Below are 18482 nucleotides of genomic sequence, written 5' to 3'. Positions count from 1 at the left end.
AGCCTGGTGAGGAGTTAAGAGATGCTTAATGTTGAGTTGATGTAATGCTTAATGTTGAGCCTTGCCACCTCCCGTGGTTGTGCATGTGTGTACTGCTATGTATTCTTGTATTCATAAGCATGTGAATCCATGCCAGACCCCATGCTGGAGAAGAAACAAGTTACTTACCTGTAACTGTTGTTCTCCAGCATGGGTCTCGCATGGATTCACATGCGAACCCTCCCTCCTACCCCTCTGCGGCTCTTCTCTTGGTCCTATGCCACTTTACGTGCTACCAAATCTGAGGATGGCTGCCAGAGGAGGGGCTTAGGTAGATGGCAGTCATTGGCTGGGGGCAGTATGACCCAGAGACCAGTAATTGGTTATTAGGAGAAAGAAACAAAACTGAAACTGATTTTTTTTTTTTACCGAGGATTCCCAGCCTGACGACAGGAATATTCATGAGCATGTGAATCCATGGCAGACCCATGCTGGAAAACAACAGTTACAGGTAAGTAACTTGTTCCTTCTCGCCCCACTGTTCCAGCCACCTGATTGGATGAGTGCCCTTCCTGGGGTGCGAATGATCTTTCTTTTCTGCACATTAGAACTTTACATTTGGAACCCTCGAAAGAAGCTGTAGGTGTATAGCTAGCAGACATCCCTATTTTCACCTTTTATTAAGCTTAGTGTTTGAGGGTCTGTTTAGGCTTTTGGACACAGGACAGAGTACTTTCTTGATTTAATAACATCCTGACACAGACAGTCCTTAGTTTTGTTGAGGCAGTGAAACCCCTCTTAGAGTCAGGGATAGGTAGGATTTCCCCAACCCCCTTTTCTTTTGTGATAATCAAAGTCTGTATCCAACACCAAGATTTGTCACTGTGTCTGAGTAGTACTCTTGACTCCTTACACACACCAAACTCACGATATATATAGGGATAGTCGGTGCACAGATTGGTTAACAGGTTAGGCTTTTCAAGTTATTTTCTCATTTTTTTGTCTCCTGTACGGGGGCAAAGCCTGATAGCTCTGCTCCATAGAGGTCAGCTGGGCGTGCCTGTATTTTATAGACTGCTAAAGTTTGTGACGTTTTGTCACCATTCTTTATTTAGAAAGTGTGCCTTTCCACGAAGAAAACATCCTACAGAATATATTTAAATGCAGTGCAATAAGTAAAAAAAGAATTCTCATATCATAATAATAAAATCAAGCATAACAGTTTGTGATGCTACCACCTTAAATTCACCCCCCTCTCCCCAGTCGATTCGGCAGTTGTTTCTCTCTGTGTTTAAATTTCATTCATGAATGATTTGGGAATTACCACCATATATGGGGAACAGAAAGAAATATTTCCCCCGCAGACTGTCTTTGTTTAGAGACTTACAATGGAAATGTACAGGATTTGAGATAATGTATTTTCCCATAACACATCTATTTCTCACTCGAAAGGATGCGAATGCAAATGTTTTAACAAACTAAATCGTGTTAAAAAAAGAAAGTTTAGGCCTATCATGAGCAAGCAAGGCAATTGTTTGTGGCCTTGCCATAACTGGCTAGTGGTTCACAATCATTGCTCTGAGGAATGTTAAATGAATATCTGTCCAGTGGTATGGCTTCTTTAGTTGAAATAAATAAATATATATATATATTTCTTTCCTTATCTTTGCAGTGCAGCGAACCGTATTGAGCGAACAGGAGTTGCTGCTTGCAAGACTCCGAGACATACGGAAGGTAAATAGTACGGGAAACGTAGAGGCTACGATCATTTGAAGTTAGCATGAATGGATGTTTCAATATGTTTTGTTATTTGTACAAACATTCACCGCCATTTGCATGCGTGCCAAAGCTAAGTGCCTCACATCAATGGCAGCCATATTGGTAACAGTGTTAACATTTTATGTTTCAGCTGGCCAAAAAAATAATGGATTCTTTAGTATTGTCTTCCTCGACTTCTTTTGCTTGCATGCCCCTGATGTCAAGCTTCAGAATCTTGGAATGCTTTCAACAAGGTTGTCTTACTTTTTCAGTCTTTCTTCATTAGAAACTAGTGTCTCATTGAGGCTACAATGACATCAAGATGTTAATCTTAAAGCCTTGGCTCTACGCTTTCTTATCTCTTTTGGCTGATTTGTCCCTTTGGTAGTAATAGTTGTTTTTCCATCTTGCTCGCTGACTGCTGTTCTGTTCAGGTATGGTTCCTCCTCTTGGCTAATGGTGTCATCAGATATGAATAATTGGTGTGTGCACACCCTGATGTGAAGAATGCTGAAGCCTTTGAATCCAAGTCTCTGAAGAGGAGGGACAAAGTGTGCGTGACTGAAAATTAAAGGGAGTCTTGGGTTGATGCCCTAGTCTCGTTCCCCGGGAGGATGAGTTTAATTGGTTTAAGCATCACCTCACCTTGAAGCTGATCAATCACCTTCCGCTAAGGTTGCATACACTAGACAGCTAAAAGGATATCTTCCCACAGTGAGATTTGTCATGGAGTTTATGTTGTGCTTCAGATGTAAGTAGCTCCTGTTTCCTGGCCCTGGTCCGTTCAAGGGTGTACGCTTCCCTTTCCTGGAGCAAAGACAGTTCTCATGGATACTACCAACCCCAAGCCCACTTGATAGTGAAGGGGGCTGCACCTGCTAAAATTAAATCTGTGTTAACAAGACGTGGGCTACACACTGAGTTCTTTGATCACCAAGGGACACAAACAACAGAGTAAATTTTATGGGGATTCTGACAGGGACCCCTGTTTATTTAATTAAACCACTTACACCTTTTATATCTTTTCCGTAGGATTCCCCTGCCATGAGTTCCAACTAACTTGGGACCTGGTACGTCAGCTCATCCTTCCTTGGAGGGGCCTCAGGGACCCTTAGGGTGTGTCTTGAAAGTACATTCCATATAATACAATCGGTATGGCACTGAAACATCAACATAGTTACATAGAGAAAAAGAATAAGAAACAATATACAGAGGATTTATTAATTCATATAAAACAGAATTAAGGTAAAATTTTCAATTTTACATTTGGATGGGGTATAACAGCCCACAGCATAGCTCAATCGGTAATTGCTGAGTGGTCACAGTTTTTTAATAACTATTAATAGATATACATTGTGATAAGATGCTTTTCACCCTGATTTCTTTGATGCCCATACAAAATGACAATTTCTCTAGGGCACAATGGGCATCAATAGTACTTACCACACGACTTGCCCATCATAGTTTCTATAGGCACTAAGTCAGATCTCATTTTAGTGATCCATGGTTTCTGTGTTAGTAAGTGGGACCGTACTACGCACTCAGGCCACATCAATATGTTATTAAATTGGGCGTGCAGCCTATTAGAGGCCATACTCAATTCACAAGCTTCTCTCTCCAAAAAAACTGTTCTAAAAACAAACCCTTGGTGGCATATTTTATATTTTGCTGGATTAATTTCATGCTGTACATTTACTTCTTAACTGTTGCCATCCGTGAGTTGTTAGGCACATGTCTACATAGCATGATTTTTACCAAGTTGCGTGCAAACTTATCGCATTAGTTTTGCTGTATCAAAAGCCACAAAAGAGATGCACTAAGGCAAAGTTCATTGCCTAATTAGCCAATAACTAACTCGCTATGTAGTACAGAGATGAGGCAGTCCGAGAATCGATTTTCAAAATCTGTTCTCCACATTTTCGAATACTTTGGAGTTCTGCATCCTGAGATGCCTGCTATGCATAGAGCTATAAAGCAGGCCTTTGCTCTGTAAACACTCAGCAGGATGTCAATAGGATGGGATTTGATTTGCTTAACAAATCTGAGGGGCCCACCAGTAGCTTGGGCTTTTTGCATTTTCTGTTTTAGGAGATGTTCTTTGCCATTAAACTACTTGGTAAAGCGTACTCTGACATCATACACTATACTCAAGGTTTTTACCCCTCAAAGGTGGACGGAATCCACAGATGTTACTCCTTTATTGGTTGTCATTACAGCTGATTACTCACCATAAACCACAATCTCATAAACTGAGTATTCTCATTGACTAGCCTTTGCATAGCTCTTTCGACTCTAGCAATTAGCACTACATAATCTGCATAAGATAGTAGTGGGACCCAGTGCAGACCTATTTAAGATCCATTAGAAGTAGAACGTTTCAATTGATCCTGAAATACATTTGTATAAAGGTTCAACAGAATGGGGTCCAGAAGAACGCAACCTTGTCTTACCCCTTGTGATGAATCAAAAGATTCAGCCACTTCTCCCCAGGGGGGAACATTTCCTTGTGAGGCTAGGAAGGTTAGCCCACTGTGCAATATTCCTCCAGGGGTGGCAGCACATGGTACCTCAAAGGGAGAGACTCTAGCCTCCTCCCCTTAGCCCCCGGGGATAAAGGCTCCCTATCCGATGAGGAACTCCCTTTTTATCTCACTCAGAAATCTATTCAGATCAAACCTGTTGAGATAAAACAAGAAGAGTATTTGCTTTTGTAATGTGGCAACTCAGATGAGTAGAACTACTGGATGAATGAAGAAGTACCTGCTAGTTACTGGGACAAAGACATCTTAAAGGAATAGTGCGCTGAAAAATATAATTCTCCAGCATGGGGTCTGGCATGGATTCACATGCTCATGAATATTCCCCGTCGTCAGGCGGTAAAGAAAAAACCAGTATCAGTTTCAGTTTCGTTTCTGATCTGTCTTTCGTAGTAATAACCAATCACTGGTCTCTGCGTCATACTGACCACAGCCAATGACTGCCCTCTACCTAAGCACCGCCTCTGGCAGCCATCTTCAGATTTTTACCGCACGTTCATGTGTTGGGATCCTCGTGCTATTGCTCTCGAGCGTTAGTGCTATTTTTTCGCGCTTTTTCACAAAAACTTCGATTCTTTCGGTCAAAAGAGCCTCAAGCTCCACCGATCCTACATCCGATCAACGGGGACCCGTGTCGGATTCATCTGTGCCCCTCAAGGGTGAAGATTTCGTCGAGCTACACTTCGGAGGACTCCAGAAGCTTCTCAGGCCCGGTCTCGGAGATGGCCCAGGAGAAGGGAAGCTCGACGCCCGGAAAGCTGTTCAGGGCCTGCCCTGGATGCCAGCTGCAGAACGTCTTCAAGGAGGACGAACACTCTTTCTGCCTTTACTGCCTTCATGAGGACAAGACGCACGTGGAGAAGGACTGTGCGTTTTGCGGCAACATGTCGGAACGGACCATGAAGGACCGCCATCAACGTCTCGCCAGCTGGCTGGAGGGTAAGAGCCCGTCTGGCGAGAAGAAGAAGAAATCTGAGCGGTCTTCTAAGACCTTTGAGGGCGCCCCGGCGACGGGGGCCCAACATAAGGCCAAGCACCGCAAGTCCGCTGGCACCGGGAGCGCCGAACGGTCGGGCTCTACGGGCGCCAGGCAGGGCGCACCCTCCCCGGCACCATCAACCACGAGCCAACGCTCTGGGTCGGGTAAGAGGAAGGCCGAGCACCCGGCGAAGCTCCTGGAGAGGCCCCGGTCGAGCTCTAAGGCAGAGGAGGAGCGTGGCAGTGCCCCCTCCCTCAAGGATAAGGCGGTGAGCGCACCTAAGGTGGTGAAGGCCTTGATCCATTCGACCAAGCCCTCTATCGAAACGGTCGCGGCGGCCCTGGCCCAGCCTGTGGAGGCTGCACCAGTGGTGGCGGCCTCGGGGCCCAGAATCTCCCTGCCTCCTCGGAGGGAGTCTTCTTTTGTGCCCATCGATAGGACCCCCGTGAAACCCTCCGTGGGGAAGAAGAAGGGGGGGCAGGGCGTCGTCGTAGATTCGGCCTCAACCTCAGAAGAGGAGCTGATCGAGGTCTTAAGCCACGGCCTAGGCGTGGAACAAGACCAGCCCGTCGGAATGGGCCCCGACGCAGGTGACGACGACGACATCGTCGAGGATACCGACGGGGCCCCTGCTCGCCCGTCGGATTCCCCTCTGCCAGCGCCGCAAGACAACTCAGCGGCCATTTTGTTGGCTATACAGTCCTTATGCTCCGAGATAAGGACGAGACTACCGTTACCGACGGAGGAACCTCTCCCGTCGGGGGATCCAGAACCGGGACCTTCTGGTGTTCCCCCTACCAAGAAAAGAAGGATCCATCCACCACCTCCTTTTCAACCGTCGCGCCCCGTCCAGCCCTCCTCCCCATCCACCCGAGGGGATGATACGGGGACTGACACGGCAGCGACGGGCACGGACGACGAGGCATACGACGAGGATTTTCCGTCGTCGCCTCCCACCAGGGCTTCTCCGCCCGACGAGATTGGATCGTTCCACTCAATGATCGCCAGGGCATCCGAGCTTTTCCAACTCTGCCCTGAGGAGAAGAAAAAGGAAGGCTTCCTTTACCAACGGCGCGAGGCCAAGAGGAAGACGGTCCTCGCAGTGCCTCTGTTGGACGACATTTGGGATGAGGGCCTTTCCCTCCTCAAGAACCCTTCCACGACGCCAGCGAAAAGAGACCGGTACGAGAAAAAGTACCGGGTCCCGGACTCGGCCCCCCTATGCCTCCGGGCGCAGCCTACCCCGGACTCCGTCGTCTCCGCGGCAGCCAGGAAGAAAGCGGGGGGGGGTGCGGCCTCCACGTCGACTTCCCCGCCGGACGGCGAGGGAAAGAAATTGGATGCCATGGGACGTAGAGTCATCTCGTCGGCGGCGACGACGATTAAAGCGGCCAACGCCTTGGCTATCGTGGCCCGCTACGACAGGGAACTCTGGTACAAGATAGCTCCCCTGCTGGATTTTCTGCCGGACGACAAGAGGGCGGAGGCCCTTGAGATCCTGCAGGAAGGTGAGGTGGCCTCGGACCACGCCATCACCGTGGCGACGGACATCGCCGACACTGGGTTCCGCCAGCTGGGCAACGGCGTTTGCCTTCGACGTCGTGGATGGCTCAAGGCTACGGACTTTCGGCAGGACGTCCAGACCAGGGTCCTGGACATGCCCTTCGACGGGAACAACCTGTTCGGGAAGACAGTGGACGATTCCCTTCAGGCCATCAAGGCGGATACTGAGACGGCCCGGGCCCTTGGAGTACTGCAGCAACGGCGGACGCCCTTTCGGAGCGGCGGAGGCAAGGGCGCCTCCAAAGGTTCCGGCGGCGGTTTCGCTTCCTACCGTCAAGCGGCCCGCTCGTCGTCGCAAGAGGCCTACAGAGGACGAGGCAAGTCTGGCGGACCCCGCCGTCGTCGCCAAGGAGGTCAAGGCGGCAAGGCCGCGTCCAAGCAGGATTGAACCGGCCGTGGGGTCGGGCCCCCACCGAAGCACCCCGGTGGGAGGCCGGCTGGCGGGCTTCGTCAGCGTGTGGGAGTCCATCTCCACCGACCGTTGGGTGCTGGACGCCCTGGCCCGGGGCCACGCGCTCGAGTTTCAAAGAAGGTGCCCTCGCGTCCCCCCCGTGGCCAGGAAAGAACTTCACGTCCCTCAACTTCTCCTGGAGGTAAAGGCGATGCTCAGAAAGGGCGCCATCTAACTCGTCCCTAAGAGGCTTCGGGGCTCCGGAGTCTACTCGCGATACTTCCTCGTGAAGAAGAAGACGGGAGGATGGCGCCCCATCCTGGACCTGCGACGCCTGAACAAGTTCATCAAGGCGCAGAAGTTCCGGATGGTCACCCTCCAGCACGTCCTGGGTCAGCTGGAGGAAGGAGACTTCCTATCGTCGTTGGATTTGGAGGATGCCCTTCCCTTCGGACTACGGTCGGCACCCAGGGTTTTCACCAAGTGCCTCGCACCGGTGGCGGCGCAGCTGCGCCACGAGGGGATTCACGTCTACCCCTACCTGGACGACTGGCTCATCCGCGCAAGACGAGGGAGCTCGCCGTGGTCCACACGGCAAGGACCGTCCAACTCCTCACGGACCTGGGATTCTCCGTGAACTACGCCAAATCCCACCTGGTGCCCGCGCAAGTCGCACTGTTTCTGGGAGCGAGGCTCGACACAGTGTCCCTTCTGGCCTCCCCGTCGGAGGAGAGGACCTGGACCATCTTGGGCAAGGTGCAACGGATGTTGGTGGCCGACGCGGCCAAGGTGAGGTCCATCAAGTCCCTCCTCGGGATGATGTCTTCCTGCATCTACCTCATTCCCATGTGCAGGCTCCGGATGCGCCCGTTGCAAGAATTCCTGGATGCGCGCTGGATCCAGACGACGGGCAGCTTCGAGGAAAGGATCAAGCTCGACGAGAGTTTCCGACGAGCGATACGGTGGTGGGGCACCCGCGCGCATCTGACGGCGGGCATGGACTTCCAGACCCCAGCCCACCAGGTGACTGTGACCACGGATGCCTCCCTAGAAGGGTGGGGAGCGCACACCGAAAATCTGCACGCAAGGGGACTCTGGCTCCCGACGGAGAAGTCCCTGCATATCAACGTCCTGGAGCTCCGTGCAGTGTTTTGGGCCCTCAGGTCCTTCCTTCCGTCCCTCAAGGGCAAGGTGGTGAGGATCTTCACCGACAACACCACCACCATGTTTTACATCAGGAAACAGGGCGGAACCAGGTCCCCAGCGCTGTCCAAGGAGGCGCAGGACCTGTGGCATTGGGCCGTCGCCCAAGGGATTCTTCTGGTGCCGTTTCATCTGGCAGGGATAAAAAACACCATCGCCGACTCACTCAGCAGGGAGCTGCGCTCGTGCCACGAGTGGGAACTACGGCAGGATCTGGTGGATCGCCTCTTCCGACGGTGGGGCACACCCCAGATCGACCTGTTCGCGACGGCGACGAACACCAAGTGCCGGAGGTTCGCCAGCAGGTTTCCCCAGACGAGGAGCATGGGCGATGCTTTCTCGTTCCCCTGGGAGGGCCTGTTCCTCTACGCGTTCCCTCCCTTGCCTCTGCTAATCCGGCTCGTCAACCAGCTCAAGAGGTCACGGTGCAGGATGATCCTCGTCGCACCTGCGTGGCCGAGGCAGATATGGTTCCCGGACTTTCTGGACTTGTCGGCGTCCCCGCCAATCAAGCTGCCGGCGGACGCGGATCTACTCTCCAGGGAAGGAGGCGCCATCCTCCACCACGACCCGAAGTCGCTGAACTTGCAGGCCTTGATCCTGCAGCGCTAGAGTTTGGAGGATACGACATACCGGCCGATTGCAGAGAGGTTCTTGCAAAGGCCAGGGCGTCCTCGACTCTTAAATACTACGGACACAAATGGAAGAGGTTCTCTGTCTGGTGCCACGCACAGAAGATTAACCCTCTACGGATTACGGCTCCCCAAGTACTGCCGTACCTGCTGACGCTGGCCAAAGCTGGTCTGGCACACGCGTCCATCAAGATTCATCTTGCTGCGATCTCCCGATACACCAGAACCACGGGCCGGACGTCCTTGTGGTCTCATCGTCTGGTGAAAGAGTTCATGAAGGGACTGTTCAGATCGTTCCCGCCGGTGAAGGCTCCGGCCCCGGCGTGGGAGCTCAACGTGGTGCTGACCAAGCTCATGGGACCTCCGTTCGAGCCTCTGCACTCGGCCCCGTTGAAGTTTCTATCGTGGAAAACGGCTTTTCTCGTGGCCATCACCTCCGCACGACGAGTGGGAGAGATCCAGGCCCCTTCCTGCAAGGCCCCGTACTTGACTTTCCACGACACGAGGGTAGTGCTCAGGACGCACCCCTCCTTCATGCCCAAGGTACCGTCGGACTTTCATCTCAATGAACCCTTGGTGTTACCTGTGTTCTTCCCGTCGCCTTCGTCGCCGGCTGAGAGGACTTTGCACTCGCTGGATGTAGCTAGAGCGCTGAAGTTCTACGTGGACCGCACGAAAGGTTTTCGGAAGACGTCACAACTCTTTGTGAACTTTGGACCTGTCAATCAGGGGAAGGCTCTCTCGAAGGCTTCCATCTCCAGATGGCTCTCCGGCTGTATCATGTACTGTCACCGGTTGGCAAACCGACCGCTGCCTGGCCGTCCGAGAGCCCATTCCACCAGAGCGATCGCAGCTACCACGGCGTTCCTATCTGGTGTGCCCCTGCTGGACATATGCAGGGCTGCTACGTGGAGGTCGACGCACACCTTCACGAAATTCTACTGCGTCGACCGGGATTCCAGGGAGGAGTCCAGGGTCGGCCAAGCAGTGCTGCGCAACCTGTTCGCCTGAGGTGAGCCTGGTGAGGAGGTAAGATGCTTAATGTTGAGTTGATGTGATGCTTAATGTTGAGCCTTTGCCACCTCCCGTGGTTGTGCATGTGTGTACTGCTATGTATTCTTTATTCATGAGCATGTGAATCCATGCCAGACCCCATGCTGGAGAAGGAACAAGTTACTTACCTGTAACTGTTGTTCTCCAGCATGGGTCTGGCATGGATTCACATGCGAACCCTCCCGCCTACCCCTCTGCGGCTCTTCACTTGGTCATACTGCCACTTCACGTGCTTCCAAATCTGAAGATGGCTGCCAGAGGCGGTGCTTAGGTAGAGGGCAGTCATTGGCTGTGGTCAGTATGACGCAGAGACCAGTGATTGGTTATTACTACGAAAGACAGATCAGAAACGAAACTGATACTGGTTTTTTCTTTACCGAGGATTCCCAGCCTGACGACGGGGAATATTCATGAGCATGTGAATCCATGCCAGACCCATGCTGGAGAACAACAGTTACAGGTAAGTAACTTGTTCCTTGTCCCATCAGATGGGCAATAATGAAAAACATGCATTAAACATAATTTTAATGAAAGTTCCTAGGTAAACTCTTGAGCAAACAAGGCTCAAAGAGTTTGCATGGGAGCATCCATTTTGCCATTTCAGGCAGCCTTCTCAGCTCATGTTAAAGGAATAGTTTGTTCAGAAATATTATTCCCTATGCAAAGTTTCGAGCAAATGAAGCTCAAACTTTGAAATTGCAAGCACTGGGGGCATCCATTTTGTTAAATGGATGCCGACTGTGCTTGCATTTGCGGCACTAATGAAGCAAAAGCCAGCCTGCTGTAGTAAACAAAAGCTACCACTGGGTGGCTTTTGCTTCACGAGCTGCGTTTTGTTTTCTAAGTTTTCTGGGCTGGAGGAGCCCGGAAAACTTAGAAATAAAAACGCAACTTTTAAAACGTTGTATTTATGTTTTCTCTGGGCTCCAAGCTGAAGCTAACGCAAACATAAATACAGCGTTGTTGTGTTTCAAAAAACGCTGCGGTTTTTCTTTCTAAGTTTCTCGCGCTCCTCCAAGCCGGAGAAGTTTCTCCTCCCCCGAGGGCACCGGAGACCCAAAGTGACAGCCACGGCAGGCAGAAACACAACGCATTTGTGTTTCCATGCCGCAGTGTTTCTGCCTACAGCAGCGTTCACTTTGGAGCTCTCGGGCTCCCCATGGGGAGCCCTAGAGCTCCAAAGTGACAGCTGCTGGAGGCAGAAACACAACACAGGTGTTTAGAAATGCTGCAGTGTTTCTGCCTACAGCAGCTTTCACTTTGGGGCTCTCGGGCTCCTCTGGAGCCCGAGAGCCCCAAAGTGAAAACAGCTGTAGGCAGAAACACAACACAGTTGTGTTTCCGTGCCGCAGTCTTTAGAAATACGATTTTGTATTTGTAAATGCTGCAGTATTTACAAATCCAAAAATGTTGTTATTCTGAATGCTGCAGCTTTCGCTGAGAGTCTCCTGGACTCCCTCAGGGTTGGGGGAGCCCAGGAGACTCCCAGCGAAAGCTGCAGCATTCAGAAGAACAACGTTGTTGTATTTGTGATTGCTGTGGTTTTCCAACCATGGCAATCACAACTACAACAACGTAATATGTTTCATTGGTGCGCCTCTGCTTTTTGCCTTCATTTTACGTTTTCTGTGCTTCCCTGGGCTTGGGGAGCACATAAAATGTAAAATGAAAATGAAGGCAGCTTCCTCAGCTCTGCTTAGGCTGCAGTAAGCAAAACCTCCCAGTTAGGGGGCTTTAGCTGCTTGTTTAGTGCCACAAAGGCAGAGCCGAGGAGGCTGCCTGAATTCACAAAATGGATGCCTTCTAGAGCTTGCAATTTTAAAGTTTGCGCTTCATTTGCTCGAAACTTTGCATATGGACTTAAAAAATATATATATTTTAGGTATTTGTTTTATTATTGGCCATCTTTTTGTCCAATAATATTTTCTGACCGAACCATTCCTTTAAGCTCTGCCCTGGCGGCACTAAACAAGCAGTAAAAGCCCCCTACTGGGAGCTTTTGCTTACTGCAGCCAGAGCAGAGCTGTACATGAGCTTGGGAAGCTGCCTTCACTTTCATTTTACATTTTCAGTGCTCCCCAAGCCCAGGGAAGCACAGAAAATCTAAAATGAAAGGCAAAAAGCAAAGGCGCAGCAATTATAAATACAACAATGTTGTATTTGTGATTGCCGTGGTTGGAAAACCACAGCACTCACAAATACAGCCACGTTGTATTTCTGACTGGCGGCTTCCGCTTTGAGTCTCCTGCGCTCCCCGGGTTGGGGGAGTCCAGGAAACTCCAAGCGAAAGCCGCCACAGTCAGAAATACAACGTTGTTCTATTTCTAAATGCTGCGGTTTTCTTTCTACGTTTCTCGGGCTCCGGGAAACGTAGAAAGAAAACAGCAGCATTTTTAAATACAACAACGTTGTTTTTAGGTTTGATGTGGCTTCAGCTTTGAGTCTCCTGGGCTCCCCCGACCCAAAATTTCAAGTACTTACCAGCAGCAGGTTGTGCTAATTTCTACTCTCCGGCAACAGTAAAGCAAAAGCCACCTGCTGGTAGCTTTTGTGTGTTGCAGCTGGCCGGCCTTTGCATTATTAGTGCCGCAAGGGCAGAAATTAACACAAGCAGAGGAGACTCATCCATTTCACAAAATGGATGCCTCCTAGTGCTTGAAATTTTTGAATGTGAGCCTCATTTGCTCAAAACTTTACATAGGAACTTTGTTTAAAAATATGTTTGGGCCATCTTTTTAGCCAATACAATTTTTGAGAGCACTATCCCTTTAAGGAGTCATAATTATGTCTCAAACACAGAAAAGGAACTCACAAGAAGCTGCAGAATCACCAGCGCATTGTCATAAAAGAAGGAAGAGCATGAAAGTGTCTGAGAGACTCCCTAGAGTTTCTTATAGCTGGACTTGGGAAGATGGGAGCTCGGGAAGAAAGCTGCTTTGCACACCAGCAAGCAGCTGGAGAGAAGGTGCACGGAATGCGAGACAGGCTGGAGAAAGTCTGTCAGCTTGCTGATAGTCCCAGGCGGGATACTTGAAAAGGGCTACAGAGAAGCCCATCTCTGTCCTGCTTGAGCTGAAGCATACGAGCAACAGACACATGACAGTCTGTCAACTTAAGGTGAATGTGAGGAGGGGGTAGAGAGATTGAGAGAGAGAGAGAGAGAAGTGGTAGCCAGGAAGAGGAGAAAGGGAAGATCCCTTTCCTCTGTGATACCACACACAGACACAAAGTGTGTCACAGGTAAGAACAGTTACAAGGAGAAGAGCCATCCTCACCAAACCAAAGGAGAACGTCGAACCGGAGATGCAGCCCCATTACAGTGAAGGTAACTGGGAGAGCGGGAGACCCCTGGAACAGGGGAATATATGTCGAGTGGGACAGTTATATTCAAATCTGCACTAGAAACAAATATGATGATTCAGACAGTCAGCCTACACAGCCCAGCCAAGGGCAAAACCATCAGAAGAGTGAGAGACACTCAGGCAATCAGCTTACTCAGCCCAGTGAATGACAAAACCATATAAAGAGTGAAATTAGTCGCCGGGTACACAACACAGATCACAATTGTCCAAACAGTAACAAGAGTGAGAATCATTCAGTGACTCAGCCTATTCGTCCCAGTGAATGGCAAGATCATAAGAAGAGTGAGACTGGTACACCACACAGATCCCATTGAGGAGACAAGAAATCAAGAAGTGGGAATACGTGATAAAAGAGAAGGTGTGCAACTGGTGCAACAAGTGAGAGAAAGAGAGAGACAGTCAACAACAATTGAGAAGGACAGAGTAAAAGAATATTCAGCTGCCAGGGCACCAAAAGAGAGGAACTTGAGAAACAAAAGGGAAATAAACAAAGGTACGCGTAGAGGTCCCCTAAAAGAACTGAATTAACTGGTACAATAAATAGGTAAGAGCAATTTGAAGATGCTATACTGACAAGGATTTGCTGGAAGGTGCCCCAGGAGAAGGGATTAATTCTCCTGGTATTTAGTTGTTTATTATAAGGGGTAGGGTCAGCGTAGACTAGTTTTGAATGGAGCACCGACTATTGCTTTGGATTTTGAATGGACGACAAGCAGTTTAGTTGTGTTAGGTAGGGAAACCGAGACTAGGGAAAGCAAGGCATTTTCTTATTTATAATAAACGCATCTTAAAATGGCAAATCCTGGTCTGTTTCCTTCTGACCCATCACATCCTCTAACAATAGTGAAACATCTAGTACAAGCAACCCTGCCCTCCCTGCCCCCGATGTCAAACCTCACCATGATCTCTGAAGTCATGGAGCAGTGTCAGGGTGGCTAAAGGTTTTGAGGGAAAAGTCAATTCATCCAGAATCCGCAGCAGCCTTCGACTATTAACCATATTAAAAGTCATGGTGAGATCCATGAATTCCAAATATACTGCCGTTTGTTTTACCTTAGCATATTTGAAGATGAAAAAAAGCAAATTGTATATTTGATCTGCATTCCGCACTCCTCCTCTTAGCCCGTACTGTTTATCAGCCAGTATGGAATGCTCCCAGAACCACTTCAACAATGAATTGAAGGCCTTATGACTGCAAACTTTGAAAAAGTTCCATAGAAGCAAAATGACTGTATACGCTTTAAGGTTAGAGCATTCTCCCTTTTAATACAGGTATTACTACTGTCCCTGGAACATGTTACCAATGCAGATAGGACTTGCCCCCTCCATCCAATTGTCAGAAGGGACATGATGACCCTACTCTTCAGGGAACATCTTGCAATTTACTGATTGCTCCAATCCCCCTCTGGAGCTTTTTTCGCTCGTGCGACCTCTACCCATCCAAGCCCCTCTGCACCACACTTCTAACCCCCTTGGGACGTCTCCACTGTACAGTGTTCCATTGCTTCCCAGTTTGGTTTTCTCTTTACACATTTCATACATGCATTCATTTCACCCATGAACCATTATCACAGGCAATGTAAATCTTCATGAATATGCTGCTTAGTTTTTGTAATGCCAATGTGCCCCTCCAGAACAGTCAACCAGTTTTCATGCAAGCTTAAAGGAATCCCTGCAGATCCACATATGTTCCAACATTCCTTAACACTTTCTAATAGTGATTATTTGGAAGGCTGCACAGTTTCTGTATACTTTGCCATCTCTTCTACCGTTCCATCAGAGACAAACTTTGTCCAATGGATCTTTAAATATCACGCTGTTGGGGGTGAATACAATGATTTCCGACCATCCCATTTTTACTTCCTCCTCTTCGTCATCTAGTGACCAAGACAAAGACAACGCAGCTCTGCAGTTTGTTATGCATCCACAAAAACCATCCAACCCGTTAGATGTGTTGATGTTTTTCAATGGTTTGTGGTTGCTCTGCTGAACAAAGTTAGTGCCATCCTCAACAACCCATACACGTCTATTACCGAATTCCATTGTTCGGGGTGCCATGATTTTTTGGAGCTGTACGCCATTGCATCTTTTCACATGTGACGTAAAGGCACTCTCGCCACAGCCTGTGATATTAGTTGTCATACTATATTGTGCCTTAGCATCAAAGGTCACTTATTGGTAGGCTCTACTAGTTCATTTTTTTTATTTGTTGAAATTCACCCTCTTACCATTTTGACCATACAAAATTGCTCTCTACGCACCAAACAAGACCACTGTATACTCTTTTATCTGAAGTGCAAACATTCTTTTTAATATATTTAATATGAGGATTGAAACAGATTCATCATTATAGGCCTTAAGTAAGAATAATTTTGCCTTAAAGCCTTTGCTCATTAATTTGTAACCTAACTAGACCATCACTTTCCTCCTGTACTTCCTTTTTTTTGGTGCAGGGTAGTCCATTTTCTTTAAACTTCCCGAACACTAGCCAACCATTCATCATGCTCCTTAAAATGTGCACCAGTTAGCAGGATATCGCTTGCCTTCTTCTTTGTATCACAATCTGAGGCTTCAAGTCTCTTCTCAAGATTCCGTCTCATAGAACCCCAGTAGCAAAATAGTCTTGTGGATGCTGCTCATCCTGTCAGTGTCAAAACAATCTCTGAGAGGCGTTCTCGTACTGTGATAGGACACCTCATCATTAGGGCCACCTCTTGGCTTTCCTTTCTCTTAACTAATTTTCTCCCCAGATCATGGTCACAGGCCCTTGCTGGCCTCATTGGCTTTCTTCTGTAATCTCACGCTTCACAGCCTTTGTCATGATGAGACACTTCTCAAGCTTTTTTGGCTTCTATGTGATAGAAAACCTCTTATAGCCACCTGCTGTAGCCATGTTGGCTTTGTCACACACTTTTCTAAAACATTTGCCTCGGCCACAGGCTTCACCCGCATAAATACTTTCTCAGACAACAGTGGCTCCCGAATCATGACCTCACTCTCTTGGCTTCTTCAGGCAGGAACTCTCAAAGCATGCCTCGTTCGCTTTTCAGTCAGGCAGGACACTTTCCAAAGGCTTGCCTCAGTCTCTGGGCTTGCCATTCAGGAGTGTTTACCAAAGGATTGGCTCACCCTTTTATCTCCAGCAACCTCTACTGGTGACAGTGAAGTGGGTAAGCAGCCTTTCTTTTTGTCGCTCCTGAGAGCCTTTCCTCTTGTTTGAACCTTCCTTCCTTTCTTTATGCTCCTGGCCTAGCTCTTGCATTCATCAGTGCGCTTGCTCCCTTTTCCAGAGCAATGATTGGTGCTCTTGCCCTGAGGCCTACTTTTCTTGCTACGTGATGGGTTTCACCAATGGATATGATGTGACTGCTCTCTGCCTTTCCTATCTATGATGCCACTGTGTGCCACATCCTGCAAGTCATGGTCTCTCGACTATCCCAAGACATATCTTGGGTTTCTCCTCCTGCACTAATTAGTTCCGCTGCTTTGGCGTCTCTTTATGTAGAGAACCTGGGGAGAATTGTGTACAATCTTAACGGTGGGGGTTGTAATACCTGGCTTTATAGAGCTGGCCAGCAGGTTGGCACCATTTCCCTTCAACATTGCGGCCTCAGCACTTTTCCTTCAATATACGAACACTTCCCAGTCAACCCAATGTGTAAATAGTCATGCAACACCCAATCGCAGACATTCATAAACTGGGTGGTTGTTTGCCAGCAGACATGGGTGATTAGTCACAGCATGTTGAACCTGTCCTTCACCTGCTATACTCCTTCGAACACTCAAAACTAACAGTACTACCGAAGTCCTGAATGAGGGTCCCTAATCAGTGTTCCTCAGCTGCTGGTCAGTGTCCCATTATAGTTGTCTGCTGAAATGCCGCAATAGTTTTGCATCGCTTTCTTTCAACAAACATTATGGTGTCACCAAAAACTCCATAATTGTACTGCCAGTCTTTCATTTGCTGTGTTCTCAAAGCACCACACTTACGATCCATTTGGGAGGTTTGTGTGGTTGCGCCCTGTGACAAACTTGGATGCGAGAGCATGCTCCATGTTCCACCATGCACTCTGAAACGCACAGCCGTGTGTGCATCACTGCCGGATTTCCTCTCCGCACAGGCCCTCACCACGACCCCCAACTCTCAGCCACGATGCCCAGCAGAAAGTTGAACTTAAAGAAGTATGTACCATGAAGGTTAGCGTTTTCGCAGTGGTTCATCAGTCTTTACGTCTATGGAGCAGCTCTAAGCACTTTGGATCTTTGCATCACAACAATATCTGTTGCATCGTACATTGTAATGCTCTGTGGTCCATTAGCACCTCGTCACCCTTGTAATGATGTGACGCCATGCGCCCAGTGCTAGCTTAAGGTTATTTCAGTCACAATACACTCACATATTTGCCCCCTCCACAAAATGACATGAAATGGAAGCAATGCATATAACGCATTGTTGCATTTCAGAAACCTACTTTGGTGAAATGTCAGTATGTCTGATATCTGTTCATCCTGCATTATGCATGCCTCCTCTAATGAGCATCCCTGCTAATCCCAAATGCCTCCCCTGCCTGCTTTCCACCCTGGTGTACTTTGTGATTCCTGCTTCTTTTACTGGTGTCCCCCAAACAGCCCCCTCCAGATCTCTCCCCCTTTCCCCAACACCATGCCAGTTGCTCAACTGGCACACTCTAGTATGACCCCTTGTTGATTAGGGAACCTTTTATTTTTTTATTATTTACTCAAAATGGAGGCAGGTTCAAACATTTGTACTCACAAATATTTCTGAATACCTTCAAATTCTATGAAATGACTACCAAAATACATCTAATGTGTTTGATTCACCCAAGAAAGTAAGTTGCCACCTTTAGCATGTATGCAGGGGCAGCTAATGCCACATCAGCAACGGCAATCCATGTGTATGCTTCTGCACAATTGCATGTCTTGGCCCCTAAATCCTGTTCTTTGTAAAGCCCTCTTCTGCCCTTTGGGACAAGGTTAGGGCTAAATCACTAACCCCCATTGACA

General features: G+C 48.6%; 1 protein-coding gene across 3 annotated transcripts in view; it reads left to right on the top strand.

The window, feature by feature from the left end:
• Window positions 1–18482, top strand: part of DGKQ (diacylglycerol kinase theta) — a 1656676-nt gene that overhangs the window by 1214001 nt on the left and 424193 nt on the right. For all 3 annotated transcript variants that reach the window (XM_069626394.1, XM_069626396.1, XM_069626395.1), the window contains one exon: window positions 1652–1713. In XM_069626394.1, coding sequence (XP_069482495.1) covers window positions 1652–1713 — 62 coding nt within the window. The remainder of the gene's footprint in view (window positions 1–1651; window positions 1714–18482) is intronic.

Source organism: Ambystoma mexicanum, chromosome 6p (genome assembly GCF_040938575.1).
Source record: "Ambystoma mexicanum isolate Mex_15411 chromosome 6p, UKY_AmexF1_1, whole genome shotgun sequence".
Classification (NCBI taxonomy): domain Eukaryota; kingdom Metazoa; phylum Chordata; class Amphibia; order Caudata; family Ambystomatidae; genus Ambystoma; species Ambystoma mexicanum.
The sequence above is the reverse complement of the archived record's forward strand: the minus strand, read 5'-3'. Positions and strand labels throughout refer to the sequence as shown.